General features: G+C 41.4%; 1 protein-coding gene across 1 annotated transcript in view; it reads left to right on the top strand.

The window, feature by feature from the left end:
* The window catches only part of LOC124009465 (piezo-type mechanosensitive ion channel component 2-like), a gene marked incomplete at its 5' end in the record, with an annotated part of 249,921 nt that overhangs the window by 216,664 nt on the left and 13,281 nt on the right, over nt 1-19,976 (top strand). Inside the window, 6 exon segments of the mRNA XM_046321275.1 lie at nt 4,488-4,797; nt 9,885-10,014; nt 10,099-10,246; nt 16,011-16,225; nt 16,556-16,714; nt 17,330-17,477. Of these exon segments, the coding sequence (XP_046177231.1) occupies nt 4,488-4,797; nt 9,885-10,014; nt 10,099-10,246; nt 16,011-16,225; nt 16,556-16,714; nt 17,330-17,477 (1,110 nt within the window).

Below are 19,976 nucleotides of genomic sequence, written 5' to 3'. Positions count from 1 at the left end.
TGTATAGTATAGTGTATAGTATGGTATATTGTATATTTTGGTGTATAGTGTATAGTATGGTGTATAGTGTATAGTGTATAGTATAGTGTATAGTATGGCGTATTGTATAGTATGGTGTATAGTGTATGGTATGGTGTATTGCATAGTATGGTGTATAGTGTATAGTATGGTGTATAGTGTATAGTGTATAGTATAGTGTATAGTATGGTGTATTGTATAGTATGGTGTATAGTGTATGGTATGGTGTATTGTATAGTATGGTGTATAGTGTATAGTATGGTGTATAGTGTATGGTATGGTGTATTGTATAGTATGGTGTATAGTGTATAGTATGGTGTATAGTGTATAGTGTATAGTATAGTGTATAGTATGGTGTATTGTATAGTATGGTGTATAGTGTATGGTATGGTGTATTGCATAGTATGGTGTATAGTGTATAGTATGGTGTATAGTGTATAGTATGGTGTATAGTGTATAGTATAGTGTATAGTGTATAGTATAGTGTATAGTATGGTGTATAGTGTATAGTATGGTGTATTGTATAGTGTATAGTGTATAGTGTATAGTATGGTGTATAGTGCATAGTGTATAGTATAGTGTATAGTGTATAGTATAGTGTATAGTATAGTGTATAGTATGGTGTATGGTGTATAGTATAGTGTATAGTATAGTGTATAGTATGGTGTATAGTGTATAGTGTATTGTATAGTATAATGTATAGTATGGTGTATGGTGTATAGTATAGTGTATAGTGTATAGTATAGTGTATAGTATGGTGTATAGTGTATAGTGTGGTGTATTGTATAGTATGGTGTATTGTATAGTATGGTGCATTGTGTATAGTATGGTGTATAGTGTATAGTATAGTGTATAGTGTATAGTATAGTGTATAGTATGGTGTATTGTATAGTGTATAGTATGGTGTATAGTGTATAGTGTATAGTATGGCGTATAGTGTATAGTATGGTGTATAGTGCATAGTGTATAGTATAGTGTATAGTGTATAGTATAGTGTATAGTATAGTGTATAGTATAGTGTATAGTATAGCGTATAGTATAGTGTATAGTGTATAGTGTAGTGTATAGTGCATAGTGTATAGTATAGTGTATAGTGTATAGTGTATAGTTTAGTATAGTGTATAGTATAGTGTATAGTGTATAGTATAGTGTATAGTATAGTGTATAGTATAGTGTATAGTGTATAGTATAGTGTATAGTATAGTGTATAGTATAGTGTATTGTATACTATGGTGTATTGTGTATAGTATGGTGTATAGTGCATAGTGTATAGTATAGTGTATAGTGTATAGTATAGTGTATAGTATAGTGTATAATATAGTGTATAGTATAGTGTATAGTGTATAGTATAGTATAGTGTATAGTATACTGTATAGTATAGTGTATAGTATAGTGTATAGTATAGTGTATAGTATAGTGTATAGTGTATAGTATCGTGTATAGTATAGTGTATAGTATAGTGTATAGTGTATAGTATAGTGTATAGTATAGTGTATAGTATAGTGTATTGTATAGTATGGTGTATTGTGTATAGTATGGTGTATAGTGCATAGTGTATAGTATAGTGTATAGTGTATAGTATAGTGTATAGTATAGTGTATAGTATAGTGTATAGTGTATAGTATAGTGTATAGTATAGTGTATAGTATAGTGTATATTATAGTGTATAGTATAGTGTATGGTATAGTGTATAGTATGGTGTATAGTGTATAGTATATTGTATAGTATGGTGTATAGTGTATAGTATGGTGTATAGTGCATAGTATGGTGTATAGTGCATAGTGTATAGTATAGTGTATAGTGTATAGTGTATAGTATGGTGTATTGTATAGTATGGTGTATTGTATAGTATGGTGTATTGTATAGTATGGTGTATTGTATAGTATAGTGTATAGTATGGTGTATTGTATAGTATGGTGTATTGTATAGTATAGTGTATAGTGTGGTGTATTGTATAGTATGGTGTATTGTATAGTATAGTGTATAGTATGGTGTATTGTATAGTATAGTGTATAGTATGGTGTATTGTATAGTATGGTGTATTGTATAGTATAGTGTATAGTATGGTGTATTGTATAGTATAGTGTATAGTGTGGTGTATAGTGTATAGTATGGTGTATTGTATAGTATGGTGTATTGTATAGTATAGTGTATAGTATGGTGTATTGTATAGTATGGTGTATTGTATAGTATAGTGTATAGTGTGGTGTATTGTATAGTATGGTGTATTGTATAGTATAGTGTATAGTATGGTGTATTGTATAGTATAGTGTATAGTATGGTGTATTGTATAGTATGGTGTATTGTATAGTATAGTGTATAGTATGGTGTATTGTATAGTATAGTGTATAGTGTGGTGTATAGTGTATAGTATGGTGTATTGTATAGTATGGTGTATTGTATAGTATAGTGTATAGTATGGTGTATTGTATAGTATAGTGTATAGTGTATAGTATGGTGTATAGTGTATAGGATGGTGTATTGTATAGTATGGTGTATTGTATAGTATAGTGTATAGTATGGTGTATAGTATGGTGTATAGTGTATAGGATGGTGTATTGTATAGTGCATAGTGTATAGTATGGTGCATTGTATAGTATGGTGTATAGTGTATAGTGTATAGTATAGTGCATTGTATAGTATGGTGTATAGTGTATAGTGTATAGTATGGTGTATAGTGTATAGTGTATAGTATGGTGTATAGTGTATAGTATGGTGTATAGTGTATAGTGTATAGTATGATATATTGTATAGTATGGTGTATAGTGTATAGTATGGTGTATAGTGTATAGTGTATAGTATGGTGTATTGTATAGTATGGTGTATAGTGTATAGTGTATAGTATGGTGCACTATATAGTATGGTGTATAGTGTATAGTGTATAGTATGGTGTATAGTGTATAGTATGGTGTATAGTGTATAGTATGGTGCATAGTGTATAGTATGGTGTATAGTATGGTGTATAGTGTATAGTATGGTGTATAGTGTATAGTATAGTGTATAGTGTATAGTATGGTGTATTATATAGTATGGTGTATAGTGTATAGTGTATAGTATGGTGCATTGTATAGTATGGTGTATAGTGTATAGTATGGTGTATTATATAGTATGGTGTATAGTGTATAGTGTATAGTATGGTGTATTATATAGTATGGTGTATAGTGTATAGTGTATAGTATAGTGTATAGTGTATAGTATAGTGTATAGTATGGTGTATAGTGTATAGTATAGTGTATAGTGTATAGTGTATAGTATGGTGTATAGTGTATAGTGTATAGTATGGTGTATAGTGTATAGTGTATAGTATGGTGTATAGTGTATAGTATGGCGTATTGTATAGTGTATAGTATGGTGTATAGTGTATAGTATGGTGTATAGTGTATAGTGTATAGTATAGTGCATAGTGTATAGTATGGTGTATAGTGTATAGTATGGTGTATAGTGTATAGTATAGTGTATAGTGTATAGTATGGTGTATTGTATAGTGCATAGTGTATAGTATGGTGTATTGTATAGTGCATAGTGTATAGTATGGTGTATAGTGTATAGTATGGTGTAGTGTATAGTATGGTGCATAGTGTATAGTATGGTGTATAGTGTAGTGTATAGTATGGTGTATAGTGTATAGTATGGTGTATTGTATAGTATAGTGTATAGTGTATAGTATGGTGTATAGTGTATAGTATGGTGTATAGTGTATAGTGTATAGTATAGTGCATAGTGTATAGTATGGTGTATAGTGTATAGTATGGTGTATTGTATAGTATAGTGTATAGTGTATAGTATGGTGTATAGTGTATAGTATGGTGTATTGTATAGTATAGTGTATAGTGTATAGTATGGTGTATAGTGTATAGTATGGTGTATAGTGTATAGTGTATAGTATGGTGTATAGTGTATAGTATGGTGTATAGTGTATAGTGTATAGTATGGTGTATTGTATAGTATAGTGTATAGTGTATAGTATGGTGTATTGTATAGTGCATAGTGTATAGTATGGTGTATTGTATAGTATAGTGTATAGTGTATAGTATGGTGTATTGTATAGTATAGTGTATAGTGTATAGTATGGTGTATTGTATAGTGCATAGTGTAGTGGATTGTATTGTGTATTGTATAGTATAGTGTATAGTGTATAGTATGGTGTATAGTGTATAGTATGGTGTATTGTATAGTGCATAGTGTAGTGGATTGTATTGTGTATTGTATAGTGCATAGTGTAGTGGATTGTATTGTGTATTGTATAGTGCATAGTGTAGTGGATTGTATTGTGTTCATAAGGAACTATCATGTTGTGATTTTGGTTTCCCGATTGATACAATCGAGAGTCATTGCTTACAACTCTTAAAACAATGTAATTGTTTGTTTGTTCAAAGTTCCATCATACCTAACCTCTCCTCTACCTGCCGCCACTTGGTTTGGTACAGAACATTAACCTTGTGTCTCTTCTTTGTACACTCCTGCCATAGTGTCATGGTCTATGGGACGAAGACAACCTTAAGGACACCAAGAAGGAGATCCTCCGCAGGGACTCTGAGTCAGAGGACGATGGGAGGAGGGAGATGGAGGCCACTCCCGTCCCTTCCACACCCCGCGAGAGGAAGGGGTCCACACAGACCCTCAGGTCTATAAACCTGGGCATGGGCACCTCCGTGGACTCTGTACACGTCCCCATGCACAACCCCCAGCCACAGCAGCAGACCTACCAGAGAAGAAAGAGCTCCAGTGGAGGGTCTCATATCTCCCACCAGTCAGTCCACTCTGTACGCTCCAAGAGAGGTCAGGAAAACTATTTGACTTGACTTGACTTAGCCTTTACTTTACAGTACTTTACAGTACTTTACAGTACTTTACGATTTACTTTATTTGAATAAAGCTCAATACTTTACTTAGTAGGGATGTAAAGATTTACCGATCTGTCCCTGGTTTAAATGTGAGTTGCGTGGGTCTGCGGGAGCCCAAACCGATCCAAATGAAGCATCAATAAGAAAAACTATTCTAACGACTACTAACGTTTAAACAAATTAAAAAATATATATATTTTTTTACTCATGTAATTTATTTTGCTGCATTGTTCCAAAACAAAAAACCCTCGACCTGTTGTGACGTGAATGGATGCTTCTTGTCCTTCAGCTTATCAAACTGTCCGCCTTGTAGCTGAGTATGACGTTCATCTACAAGTCAGTTAACAACGGTGTGCTCAGCACCGTACCTTCAGAAAGTATTCATACCCCATGTCTTATTCCACATTTTTGTTCATTTCAAAATAGATTAATTTGACTTTTTGTTTTACCCATCTACAAACAATACCCCATAATGACAAAGTGAAAACATGGCACAATTGTTGAAAATGAAATAAAGAAATATCTAATTTACATACAGTACCAGTCAAAAGTTTGGACACAGCTACTCATTCAAGGGTTTTTCTTTATTTGTACTATTTTCTACATTGTATAATACTAGTGAAGACATCAAGACTATGAAATAACACATATGGAATCATGTAGTAACCAAAACAAGTGTTAAACAAATCAAAATAACTTTTAACAAGGCACGCCTGGTAATTACATTTACATTTACATTTAAGTCATTTAGCAGACGCTCTTATCCAGAGCGACTTAATTGAAATGCATTCCAGGTGATTACCTTATGAAGCTGGTTGAGAGAGTGTTCAAAGCTGTCATCAAGGCAAAGGGGGGCTACTTTGAAGAATCTCAAATATCAAATATATTTTAATTTGTTTAACACTTTGTTGGTTACATGATTCCATATGTTTTATTTCATAGTTTTGATGACTTCACTATTATTCTACAATGTAGAAAATAGTCAAAATAAAGAAAAACCCTGGAATGAGTAGGTGTCCAAACTTTTGACTGGTGCTGTAAGTGTTCACACCCCAGTGTCAATACAAGTTAGATTCACCTTTGGCATCGTATTTCTGGGTAAATATCTAATATCTAAGAGTTTACATGGATTGTATAATATTATTTTTTCTAATTCTTCCAGCTCTGTAAAGTTGGTTGCTAGACAGCCATTTTCAAGTCTTGTCATAGATTTTCAAGCTGATTTAAGTAAAAACTGTAGCTAGACCACTAAGGAAAGTCAATGCCATCTTGGTAAGCAACACCAGTGTATCTTTGGCCTTGTGTTTTAGGTTATTGTCCTGCTGAAAGGTGAATTTGTCTCCCAGGGTCTGTTGGAAAGCAGACTGAACCAGGTTTTCGTGAGGTTTTTGCCTGTGCTTAGCTCTATTCCGTTTCTTTTTATCCTAAAAAAAAAGTCCCTAGTCCTTGCCGAGGACAAGCATACCCATAACATGATGCAGCCACCACCATGATTGAAAATATGAAGGGAGTGGTACTCAGTGATGTGTTGTGTTGGCCCCAAACATAACGCTTGGTATTCAGTATTTAAAGTTCCTTTCTTTGCCAATCCAACACAACACATCACTCTCACATCTCACACATCAGAGAGCAGCTTGTATTTTCTATTTGTATTTATTATGGATCCTCATTAACTGCTGCCAAGGCTAAATTTAAAGCTGTTGTGCATTTTTTTTTAAACATTCAAATACATTTCACAACAAATTTTACAACACATTAAGTGTGTGCCCTCAGGCCAGCATTCAACTACCACATATCTATAACACAAAATCCATGCATACTTTGTGTTATCGTGTGTGTCTGTACCTGTGTGTCTGTACCTGTGTGTCTGTACCTGTGTGTCTGTACCTGTGTGTGTGTACCTGTGTGTCTGTACCTGTGTGTCTGTACCTGTGTGTGTGTACCTGTGTGTCTGTACCTGTGTGTGTGTACCTGTGTGTCTGTACCTGTGTGTGTGTCTGTACCTGTGTGTCTGTACCTGTGTGTCTGTACCTGTGTGTGTGTACCTGTGTGTGTGTATGTACCTGTGTGTGTGTCTGTACCTGTGTGTCTGTACCTGTGTGTCTGTACCTGTGTGTGTGTACCTGTGTGTGTGTCTGTACCTGTGTGTCTGTACCTGTGTGTCTGTACCTGTGTGTCTGTACCTGTGTGTGTGTACCTGTGTGTGTGTCTGTACCTGTGTGTCTGTACCTGTGTGTCTGTACCTGTGTGTCTGTACCTGTGTGTGTGTACCTGTGTGTGTGTCTGTACCTGTGTGTCTGTACCTGTGTGTGTGTCTCTACATAGTCCCCGTTGTTCCATAAGGTGTATTTTTATCAGTTTTTTTTATCTGATTCTCCTGCTGCATCAGTTACCTGATGTGGAATAGAGTTCCATGTAGTCATGGCTCTATGTAGTACTGTGGAATAGAGTACCATGTGGTCATGGCTCTATGTAGTACTGTGGAATAGAGTACCATGTGGTCATGGCTCTATGTAGTACTGTGGAATAGAGTTCCATGTAGTCATGGCTCTATGTAGTACTGTGGAATAGAGTTCCATGTAGTCATGGCTCTATGTAGTACTGTGGAATAGAGTTCCATGTAGTCATGGCTCTATGTAGTACTGTGGAATAGAGTTCCATGTAGTCATGGCTCTATGTAGTACTGTGGAATAGAGTTCCATGTAGTCATGGCTCTATGTAGTACTGTGGAATAGAGTTCCATGTAGTCATGGCTCTATGTAGTACTGTGGAATAGAGTTCCATGTAGTCATGGCTCTATGTAGTACTGTGGAATAGAGTTCCATGTAGTCATGGCTCTATGTAGTACTGTGGAATAGAGTTCCATGTCGTCATGGCTCTATGTAGTACTGTGGAATAGAGTTCCATGTAGTCATGGCTCTATGTAGTACTGTGGAATAGAGTTCCATGTAGTCATGGCTCTATGTAGTACTGTGGAATAGAGTTCCATGTAGTCATGGCTCTATGTAGTACTGTGGAATAGAGTTCCATGTAGTCATGGCTCTATGTAGTACTGTGGAATAGAGTTCCATGTAGTCATGGCTCTATGTAGTACTGTGGAATAGAGTTCCATGTAGTCATGGCTCTATGTAGTACTGTGGAATAGAGTTCCATGTAGTCATGGCTCTATGTAGTACTGTGGAATAGAGTTCCATGTAGTCATGGCTCTATGTAGTACTGTGGAATAGAGTTCCATGTAGTCATGGCTCTATGTAGTACTGTGGAATAGAGTTCCATGTCGTCATGGCTCTATGTAGTACTGTGGAATAGAGTTCCATGTAGTCATGGCTCTATGTAGTACTGTGGAATAGAGTTCCATGTAGTCATGCCTCTATGTAGTACTGTGTGCCTCCCATAGTCTGATCTGGACTTGGGGACTGTGAAGAGACCTCTGGTGGCATGTCTTGTTGGGTATGTTTAAGCTGTGTGCCAGTAGTTCAAACAGACAGCTCGGTACATTCAACATGTCAATGCTTCTCACAAATACAAGTAGTGATGGAGTCAAGCTCTCCACCACTTTGAGCCAGGGGAAATTGACATGCCTATTATTCATTTTATCTCTCTGTGTACATTTAAGGGGCCAGCCGTGCTGCTCTGCTCTGAGCCAATTGTTATTCTTCTAAGTCCCTCTTTGTGGCACCTGACCACACGACTGGACAGTAGTCCAGGTGCGACAAAACTAGGGCCTGTAGGACCTGCCTTGTTGATAGCGTTGTTATGAACAGACCTCTCCCCATCTTAGCTACTGTTGCATCAATATGTTTGACAATGACAGTTTACGATTCAGTTTAGTCTCCACAACTTGCTCAATTTCCACATTATTCATTACAATATTTAGTTTAGGTTTAGGGTTTAGTGAATGGTTTTGTCCCAAATACAATGCTTTTAGCTTTTGAAATATTTAGGACTAACTTATCTATTGCCACCATTTTAATACTGACCGCACCACGTTGTCTAGTGTTGCAGTGATTTAACTTGCTGTGGAAGCTGACTGGTATAGTGTTGAGTCATCAGTATAGCTAGACACACAGGCTTTACTCAGAGCCAGTGACAGGTCATTAGTAAATATTGAAAAAATAAGGGGCCTAGACAGCTGCCCTGGGGAATTCCTGGAGAATTCCTGATTCTACCTGGATTATGTTGAAGAGGCTCTGTGTTCTGTCAGACAGGTAACTCTCAATCCACCATATAGCAGGGGGTGTAAAGCCATAACACATATGTTTTTCCAGCAGCAGACTATGATCGATAATGTCAAAAGCTGCACTGAAATCTAAAACAGCTCCCACAATCATTTTATTATCAATATTACTAGCTGAAAACATTTGAATCTGCTATAGGACAAGTTAATCAGTGGGTGATAAAAAGTGGGGGAACTAAAACATCCCTTCCCTAATCTGATAGTGGTAGATGCTCAGTCTTCCCCATGGCTCTACATCATTCACTCACAGGGCCACTCAGCCAGAGAGGAAGATGCAAAGCAAGAGGTTTAACGGGGCCAAAATCGATGTTCTCCAGCAGGTGGCGTTTTTCATTTTTTTCACTCACCAACCTTGGAGTTTTTGTATAGAGGTCAAAAGAGATTGTCGAATTTGTATTTTTTGGTTGTGCCTGTTGTTCATTCGCGTATCGTCCATCACATTGGATAGAATGGTTCCACCTTGCCTCCTGTCGACTGCCTTACATTTTTTAAGACATATATTTTAATTGTTAGAGCAAAGTTTACTTTAATTTACTTTACTGTATTTTACTTATCTACTTAATTTACTTTACTTTTCTTAGCCATTTGCTTTACTATACTTTACTTAGCTATTTAATTTACTGTAGATATTTACTTTAGTTTACTTTACTGTACAATGCTAGTTACTTTATTTACCCACTAACTCACATTACTTTACTTTACTTCTAACTCACTTTACTTTACTACTAACTTCATTTACATACAGTACAATAGGGTTGTAACATGCGTTGCCATGGTTTCCCCAGGCAGCACTAACTCCAGGAACAGTAGCCACAGAGACGGGAGCGAGTCAGTACAGCAGAAGACCAAGAAACAGCTGATCAAGGAGAAACTCAGAGAACAGATGATCAAAGCCAAGACCTTCACTATCAAAAGGTGGGATTGACTGGTTGAATGATTGATTAGTTGATCGACTGACTGATTGGTTGATTGATTGTATTTGTGTCGTTGTCTCTCCAGGACCATGGAGGTGTACCTGCCCATCCGTCTGTTCTTCTACAACCTGGTCCATCCAGAGTACAGCGCTGTGACAGACGTCTATGTTCTAATGTTCCTGGCCGACACCGTCGACTTCATTATCATCGTCTTCGGCTTCTCTGCTTTTGGGGTACGTATGCTGGTCTCTTTTGGGGTACGTATGCTGGTCTCTTGGGGTACGTATGCTGGTCTCTTTAGGGGTACGTATGCTGGTCTCTTTAGGGGTACGTATGCTGGTCTCTTTAGGGGTACGTATGCTGGTCTCTTTTGGGGTACGTATGCTGGTCTCTTTTGGGGTACGTATGCTCGTCTCTTTAGGGGTACGTATGCTGGTCTCTTTAGGGGTACGTATGCTGGTCTCTTTTGGGGTACGTATGCTGGTCTCTTTAGGGGTACGTATGCTGGTCTCTCTTGGGGTACGTATGCTGGTCTCTTTAGGGGTACGTATGCTGGTCTCTTTAGGGGTACGTATGCTGGTCTCTTTAGGGGTACGTATGCTGGTCTCTTTTGGGGTACGTATGCTGGTCTCTTTTGGGGTACGTATGCTCGTCTCTTTTGGGGTACGTATGCTCGTCTCTTTAGGGGTACGTATGCTGGTCTCTTTTGGGGTACGTATGCTGGTCTCTTTTGGGGTACGTATGCTGGTCTCTTTAGGGGTACGTATGCTGGTCTCTTTTGGGGTACGTATGCTGGTCTCTTTAGGGGTACGTATGATGGTCTCTTTGGGGTACGTATGATGGTCTCTTTGGGGTACGTATGCTGGTCTCTTTTGGGGTACGTATGCTGGTCTCTTGGGGTACGTATGCTCGTCTCTTTTGGGGTACGTATGCTGGTCTCTTGGGGTACGTATGCTGGTCTCTTGGGGTACGTATGCTGGTCTCTTTAGGGGTACGTATGCTGGTCTCTTGGGGTACGTATGCTGGTCTCTTGGGGTACGTATGCTGGTCTCTTTTGGGGTACGTATGCTGGTCTCTTTTGGGGTACGTATGCTGGTCTCTTTTGGGGTACGTATGCTCGTCTCTTTTGGGGTACGTATGCTGGTCTCTTTTGGGGTACGTATGCTGGTCTCTTTTGGGGTACGTATGCTCGTCTCTTTTGGGGTACGTATGCTGGTCTCTTGGGGTACGTATGCTGGTCTCTTGGGGTACGTATGCTGGTCTCTTTAGGGGTACGTATGCTGGTCTCTTGGGGTACGTATGCTGGTCTCTTGGGGTACGTATGCTGGTCTCTTTAGGGGTACGTATTTTGGTCTCTTTAGGGGTACGTATGATGGTCTCTTTTGGGGTACGTATGCTGGTCTCTTTTGGGGTACCTACGCTACCATTCAAAAGTTTGATGTCACTTCGAAATGTCTTTGTTTTTGAAAGAAAAACACGTTTTTTTTGTCTATTAAAATAACATCAAATTAACCAGAAATACAGTGTAGACATTGTTAATGTTGTAAAGGACTATTGTAGCTGGAAACAGCAGATTTGTTATGGAATATCTACAAAGGCGTACAGAGGCCCATTATCAGCAACCATCACTCCTGTGTTACCATGGCACGTTGTGTTAGTTAGTTTTGGGGTGTCTAGTTTAGTCTCTTTTGGGGAATGCCTAGTCTCTTTTGGGGAATGCCTAGTCTCTTTTGGGGTATGTCTAGTCTATTTTGGGGTTTGTCTAGTCTAGTCTCTTTTGGGGTATGTCTTGTCTAGTCTCTGTTGGGGAACGTCTAGTCTCTTTTGGGGTATGTCTAGTCTATTTTGGGGTTTGTCTAGTCTAGTCTCTTTTGGGGTTTGTCTAGTCTAGTCTCTGTTGGGGAATGCCTAGTCTCTTTTGGGGTATGTCTAGTCTATTTTGGGGTATGTCTGGTCTAGTCTCTTTTGGGGTATGTCAAGTCTAGTCTCTGTTGGGGAATGTCTAGTCTCTTTTGGGGTATGTCTAGTCTATTTTGGGGTATGTCTAGTCTAGTCTCTTTTGGGGTATGTCTAGTCTAGTCTCTGTTGGGGAATGTCTAGTCTCTTTTGGGGTATGTCTAGTCTAGTCTCTGTTGGGGAATGTCTAGTCTCTTTTGGGGTTTGTCCAGTCTAGTCTCTGTTGGGGTATGTCTAGTCTAGTCTCTGTTGGGGTCTGTCTAGTCTAGTCTCTGTTGGGGTATGTCTAGTCTAGTCTCTGTTGGGGTCTGTCTAGTCTAGTCTCTGTTGGGGTCTGTCTAGTCTCTGTTGGGGTCTGTCTAGTCTAGTCTCTGTTGGGGTCTGTCTAGTCTAGTCTCTGTTGGGGTATGTCTAGTCTAGTCTCTGTTGGGGTTTGTCTAGTCTAGTCTCTGTTGGGGTTTGTCTAGTCTAGTCTCTGTTGGGGTATGTCTAGTCTCTGTTGGGGTCTGTATAGTCTAGTCTCTGTTGGGGTATATCTAGTCTAGTCTCTGTTGGGGAATGTCTAGTCTCTGTTGGGGTCTGTCTAGTCTAGTCTCTGTTGGGGTATGTCTAGTCTAGTCTCTGTTGGGGTCTGTCTAGTCTAGTCTCTGTTGGGGTATGTCTAGTCTAGTCTCTGTTGGGGTTTGTCTAGTCTAGTCTCTGTTGGGGTTTGTCTAGTCTAGTCTCTGTTGGGGTTTGTCTAGTCTCTGTTGGGGTTTGTCTAGTCTAGTCTCTGTTGGGGTTTGTCTAGTCTAGTCTCTGTTGGGGTTTGTCTAGTCTAGTCTCTGTTGGGGTTTGTCTAGTCTCTGTTGGGGTATGTCTAGTCTCTGTTGGGGTATGTCTAGTCTCTGTTGGTGATATATACTGTCCTCTGGGGCTAGAGCTATCCACTAACCCTATCCCCACTAGGGTTAGAGCTATCCACTAACCCTATCCCCACTAGGGTTACAGTTAGTGAAAAGTTAGTTGAAATGTTGACAGTTACTTGAACATTTACCTTATCTTATCTGTCAGAAACACCATGGGAGCAGACATCACTTCCTCTTATCTTACCTTATCTTTTCTTATCTGTCAGAATCACTCAGCGAGGGCAGACATCACTTCCTCTTATCTTATCTGTCAGAATCACTCAGCAAGGGCAGACATCACTTCCTCTTATCTTTTCTTATCTGTCAGAATCACTCAGCGAGGGCAGACATCACTTCCTCTTATCTTACCTTATCTTTTCTTATCTGTCAGAATCACTCAGCGAGGGCAGACATCACTTCCTCTTATCTTTTCTTATCTGTCAGAATCACTCAGCGAGGGCAGACATCACTTCCTCTTATCTTTTCTTATCTGTCAGAATCACTCAGCGAGGGAAGACATCACTTCCTCTTATCTTACCTTATCTTTTCTTATCTGTCAGAATCACTCAGCGAGGGCAGACATCACTTCCTCTTATCTTATCTGTCAGAATCACTCAGCGAGGGCAGACATCACTTCCTCTTATCTTTTCTTATCTGTCAGAATCACTCAGCAAGGGCAAACATCACTTCCTCTTATCTTATCTGTCAGAATCACTCAGCAAGGGCAGACATCACTTCCTCTTATCTTTTCTTATCTGTCAGAATCACTCAGCGAGGGCAGACATCCCTTCCTCTTATCTTACCTTATCTTTTCTTATCTGTCAGAATCACTCCGCGAGGGCAGACATCACTTCCTCTTATCTTTTCTTATCTGTCAGAATCACTCAGCGAGGGCAGACATCACTTCCTCTTATATTTTCTTATCTGTCAGAATCACTCAGCGAGGGCAGACATCACTTCCTCTTATCTTTTCTTATCTGTCAGAATCACTCAGCGAGGGCAGACATCACTTCCTCTTATCTTTTCTTATCTGTCAGAATCACTCAGCGAGGGCAGACATCACTTCCTCTTATCTTTTCTTATCTGTCAGAATCACTCCGCGAGGGCAGACATCACTTCCTCTTATCTTTTCTTATCTGTCAGAATCACTCAGCGAGGGCAGACATCACTTCCTCTTATCTTTTCTTATCTGTCAGAATCACTCAGCAAGGGCAAACATCACTTCCTCTTATCTTATCTGTCAGAATCACTCAGCAAGGGCAGACATCACTTCCTCTTATCTTTTCTTATCTGTCAGAATCACTCAGCGAGGGCAGACATCACTTCCTCTTATCTTTTCTTATCTGTCAGAATCACTCCGCGAGGGCAGACATCACTTCCTCTTATCTTATCTTATCTGTCAGAATCACTCAGCGAGGGCAGACATCACTTCCTCTTATCTTTTCTTATCTGTCAGAATCACTCAGCAAGGGCAAACATCACTTCCTCTTATCTTTTCTTATCTGTCAGAATCACTCAGCGAGGGCAGACATCCCTTCCTCTTATCTTACCTTATCTTTTCTTATCTGTCAGAATCACTCAGCGAGGGCAGACATCCCTTCCTCTTATCTTACCTTATCTTTTCTTATCTGTCAGAATCACTCAGCGAGGGCAGACATCACTTCCTCTTATCTTTTCTTATCTGTCAGAATCACTCCGCGAGGGCAGACATCACTTCCTCTTATCTTTTCTTATCTGTCAGAATCACTCAGCGGGAGCAGACATCACTTCCTCTTATCTTTTCTTATCTGTCAGAATCACTCAGCGGGAGCAGACATCCCTTCCTCTTATCTTACCTTATCTTTTCTTATCTGTCAGAATCACTCAGCGAGGGCAGACATCACTTCCTCTTATCTTATCTGTCAGAATCACTCAGCGAGGGCAGACATCACTTCCTCTTATCTTTTCTTATCTGTCAGAATCACTCAGCAAGGGCAAACATCACTTCCTCTTATCTTATCTGTCAGAATCACTCAGCAAGGGCAGACATCACTTCCTCTTATCTTTTCTTATCTGTCAGAATCACTCAGCGAGGGCAGACATCCCTTCCTCTTATCTTACCTTATCTTTTCTTATCTGTCAGAATCACTCCGCGAGGGCAGACATCACTTCCTCTTATCTTTTCTTATCTGTCAGAATCACTCAGCGAGGGCAGACATCACTTCCTCTTATATTTTCTTATCTGTCAGAATCACTCAGCGAGGGCAGACATCACTTCCTCTTATCTTTTCTTATCTGTCAGAATCACTCAGCGAGGGCAGACATCACTTCCTCTTATCTTTTCTTATCTGTCAGAATCACTCAGCGAGGGCAGACATCACTTCCTCTTATCTTTTCTTATCTGTCAGAATCACTCCGCGAGGGCAGACATCACTTCCTCTTATCTTTTCTTATCTGTCAGAATCACTCAGCGAGGGCAGACATCACTTCCTCTTATCTTTTCTTATCTGTCAGAATCACTCAGCAAGGGCAAACATCACTTCCTCTTATCTTATCTGTCAGAATCACTCAGCAAGGGCAGACATCACTTCCTCTTATCTTTTCTTATCTGTCAGAATCACTCAGCGAGGGCAGACATCACTTCCTCTTATCTTTTCTTATCTGTCAGAATCACTCCGCGAGGGCAGACATCACTTCCTCTTATCTTATCTTATCTGTCAGAATCACTCAGCGAGGGCAGACATCACTTCCTCTTATCTTTTCTTATCTGTCAGAATCACTCAGCAAGGGCAAACATCACTTCCTCTTATCTTATCTGTCAGAATCACTCAACAAGGGCAGACATCACTTCCTCTTATCTTTTCTTATCTGTCAGAATCACTCAGCGAGGGCAGACATCCCTTCCTCTTATCTTACCTTATCTTTTCTTATCTGTCAGAATCACTCAGCGAGGGCAGACATCCCTTCCTCTTATCTTACCTTATCTTTTCTTATCTGTCAGAATCACTCAGCGAGGGCAGACATCACTTCCTCTTATCTTTTCTTATCTGTCAGAATCACTCCGCGAGGGCAGACATCACTTCCTCTTATCTTTTCTTATCTGTCAGAATCACTCAGCGGGAGCAGACATCCCTTCCTCTTATCTTACCTTATCTTTTATAATCTTTTCTGTCAGAAACACTCAGCAGGAGCAGACATCACGTCGTCCCTGTCGGAGGACCAGGTTCCCGGAGCATTCCTGGTGATGGTTCTGATCCAGTTTGGGACCATGGTGGTGGACCGGGCCCTGTACCTCAAGAAGACAGTGCTGGGGAAGGTCATCTTCCAGGTGATCCTGGTGTTCGGGATCCACTTCTGGATGTTCTTCATCCTGCCCGGAGTCACTGAGAGGTTAATACTCACCTTATGATGTTAATTTGTTAATTTGTTAATTGGTTAATTCATTACGGAATCCACTTCTGGATGTTCTTCATCCTGCCCGGAGTCACTGAGAGGTTAATACTCACCTTGTGGAGTAAATTAGTTAATACATGTGATTTATTGGGTTGATTTAATACATTTGTTGTTGAATTAGTTCATTTTGTAAACATGAATGGACTAGGTCAGATCTCCTTAGGGGGGGGTAGGGGCCTCGTGATTGATTAAGGATGTATCATTACTATTCGTGTTTGTCATTAGTAACCTTGCTTAACAGTATTTATACCTCTGTCCACTTTGCAGGCGTTTCAATGAGAACACAGTAGCCAAGCTATGGTACTGTATCAAGTGTATCTACTTTGGGCTGTCAGCCTATCAGATCCGCTGTGGCTACCCCACCAGAGTCCTGGGTAACTTCCTCACCAAGAGCTACAACTACGCCAACCTCTTCCTGTTTCAAGGGTGAGTTAGGACAAGGGGGTTCCCCGACTTTATTTTGGGGGCCACAGACCAACTACGCCAACCTCTTCCTGTTTCAAGGGTGAGTTAGGACAAGGGGGTTCCCCGACTTTATTCTGGGGGCCACAGACCAACTACGTCAACCTCTTCCTGTTTCAAGGTTGAGTTAGGACAAGGGGGGGCGGGGTGTTCCCCAATGACGGAAAAGGGGGGGGGCCTGAATTAAAAAGTTTGGGAGCCTCTGCTCTAAACGTGTTCCTCGCCAAATTAATTTAATCTGTTGTAGCAGGGAACCTGGAACCTGGAACCTGGAACCTGGCCAGGTTCCCTGCATTAGGACCCAAGTTTGGGAAACATTGATTTAGGACACTGTAGGGTATAGTAGGACATTCAACTCACACATTCAACATACAGAAGAAAATCACTATTGTATTGTGTTGTAAGTCTCTCTATACGCCTTTATAGTGTGACCCAGTGTACTTGAGTCCAGGAATCTGACTTGACTTGTGACACAAGTCACAATTAAACTGTATTTGAGAAATAGGTTGTGATTTGAGAGCCAGTGTCACTACACTGTGTGTGTTTGTGTGTGTGTTTGTGTGCGCTCTCCCCTTCCAGGTTCCGTCTGATCCCGTTCCTGACTGAGCTGCGTGCGGTGATGGACTGGGTCTGGACCGACACCTCTCTGTCTTTATCCTCTTGGATCTGTGTGGAAGACATCTACGCTCACATCTTCGTCCTCAAGTGCTGGAGGGAGTCAGAGAGGGTAGGTTGTGTATCCTCCTTGTTCATGTGTCTGTGGGACCAACAGGGTTCGAACACGAGCTCTGCCCACTGCGTCACAAGAATGTGTTAGCTTAGCCCACTCAGCTAGAACCTAGAGAAGGCTCAGTGTTAGCTTAGCCCACTCAGCTAGAACCTAGAGAAGGCCCAGTGTTAGCTTAGCCCACTCAGCTAGAACCTAGAGAAGGCCCAGTGTTAGCTTAGCCCACTCAGCTAGAACCTAGAGAAGGCCCAGTGTTAGCTTAGCCCACTCAGCTAGAACCTAGAGAAGGCCCAGTGTTAGCTTAGCCCACTCAGCTAGAACCTAGAGAAGGCCCAGTGTTAGCTTAGCCCACTCAGCTAGAACCTAGAGAAGGCCCAGTGTTAGCTTAGCCCACTCAGCTAGAACCTAGAGAAGGCCCAGTGTTAGCTTAGCCCACTCAGCTAGAACCTAGAGAAGGCCCAGTGTTAGCTTAGCCCACTCAGCTAGAACCTAGAGAAGGCCCGGTGTTAGCTTAGCCCACTCAGCTAGAACCTAGAGAAGGCCCGGTGTTAGCTTAGCCCACTCAGCTAGAACCTAGAGAAGGCCCAGTGTTAGCTTAGCCCACTCAGCTAGAACCTAGAGAAGGCCCGGTGTTAGCTTAGCCCACTCAGCTAGAACCTAGAGAAGGACCAGTGTTAGCTTAGCCCACTCAGCTAGAACCTAGAGAAGGACCAGTGTTAGCTTAGCCCACTCAGCTAGAACCTAGAGAAGGCCCAGTGTTAGCTTAGCCCACTCGGCTAGAACCTAGAGAAGGCCCAGTGTTAGCTTAGCCCACTCAGCTAGAACCTAGAGAAGGCCCAGTGTTAGCTTAGCCCACTCAGCTAGAACCTAGAGAAGGACCAGTGTTAGCTTAGCCCACTCAGCTAGAACCTAGAGAAGGCCCGGTGTTAGCTTAGCCCACTCAGCTAGAACCTAGAGAAGGACCAGTGTTAGCTTAGCCCACTCAGCTAGAACCTAGAGAAGGACCAGTGTTAGCTTAGCCCACTCAGCTAGAACCTAGAGAAGGCCCAGTGTTAGCTTAGCCCACTCAGCTAGAACCTAGAGAAGGACCAGTGTTAGCTTAGCCCACTCAGCTAGAACCTAGAGAAGGCCCAGTGTTAGCTTAGCCCACTCAGCTAGAACCTAGAGAAGGCCCAGTGTTAGCTTAGCCCACTCAGCTAGAACCTAGAGAAGGCCCAGTGTTAGCTTAGCCCACTCAGGTAGAACCTCTAGGTAAACCCCTTCAACTCATCCAGAACGCCGCAGCCCGTCTGGTGTTCAACCTTCCCAAGTTCTCTCACGTCACCCCGCTCCTCCGTTCTCTCCACTGGCTTCCAGTTGAAGCTCGCATCCGCTACAAGACCATGGTGCTTGCCTACGGAGCTGTGAGGGGAACGGCACCTCAGTACCTCCAGGCTCTGATCAGGCCCTACACCCAAACAAGGGCACTGCGTTCATCCACCTCTGGCCTGATCGCCTCCCTACCACTGAGGAAGTACAGCTCCCGCTCAGCCCAGTCAAAACTGTTCGCTGCCCTGGCCCCCCAATGGTGGAACAAACTCCCTCACGACGCCAGGACAGCGGAGTCAATCACCACCTTCCGGAGACACCTGAAACCCCACCTCTTTAAGGAATACCTAGGATAGGATAAGTAATCCCTCTCACCCCCCTTAAGTTTTAGATGCACTATTGTAAAGTGACTGTTCCACTGGATGTCATAAGGTGAATGCACCAATTTGTAAGTCGCTCTGGATAAGAGCGTCTGCTAAATGACTTAAATGTAAATGTAAATGTAGAGAAGGCCCAGTGTTAGTTTAGCCCACTCTGCTAGAACCTAGAGAAGGCCCAGTGTTAGCTTAGCCCACTCAGCTAAAACCTAGAGAAGGCCCAGTGTTAGCTTAGCCCACTCAGCTAGAACCTAGAGAAGGCCCAGTGTTAGCTTAGCCCACTCAGCTAAAACCTAGAGAAGACCCAGTGTTAGTTTAGCCCACTCAGCTAGAACCTAGAGAAGGCCCAGTGTTAGCTTAGCCCACTCAGCTAAAACCTAGAGAAGGCCCAGTGTTAGCTTAGCCCACTCAGGTAGAACCTAGAGAAGGCCCAGTGTTAGCTTAGCCCACTCAGGTAGAACCTAGAGAAGGCCCAGTGTTAGCTTAGCCCACTCAGGTAGAACCTAGAGAAGGCCCAGTGTTAGCTTAGCCCACTCAGCTAGAACCTAGAGAAGGACCAGTGTTAGTTTAGCCCACTCAACTAGAACCTAGAGAAGGCCCAGTTTTAGCTTAGCCCACTCAGCTAGAACCTAGAGAAGGCCCAGTGTTAGCTTAGCCCACTCAGCTAGAACCTAGAGAAGGACCAGTGTTAGTTTAGCCCACTCAGCTAGAACCTAGAGAAGGCCCAGTGTTAGTTTAGCCCACTCAGCTAGAACCTAGAGAAGGCCCGGTGTTAGCTTAGCCCACTCAGCTAGAACCTAGAGAAGGCCCAGTG

Source organism: Oncorhynchus gorbuscha, linkage group LG22 (assembly GCF_021184085.1).
Source record: "Oncorhynchus gorbuscha isolate QuinsamMale2020 ecotype Even-year linkage group LG22, OgorEven_v1.0, whole genome shotgun sequence".
NCBI lineage: Eukaryota > Metazoa > Chordata > Actinopteri > Salmoniformes > Salmonidae > Oncorhynchus > Oncorhynchus gorbuscha.
The sequence above is the reverse complement of the archived record's forward strand: the minus strand, read 5'-3'. Positions and strand labels throughout refer to the sequence as shown.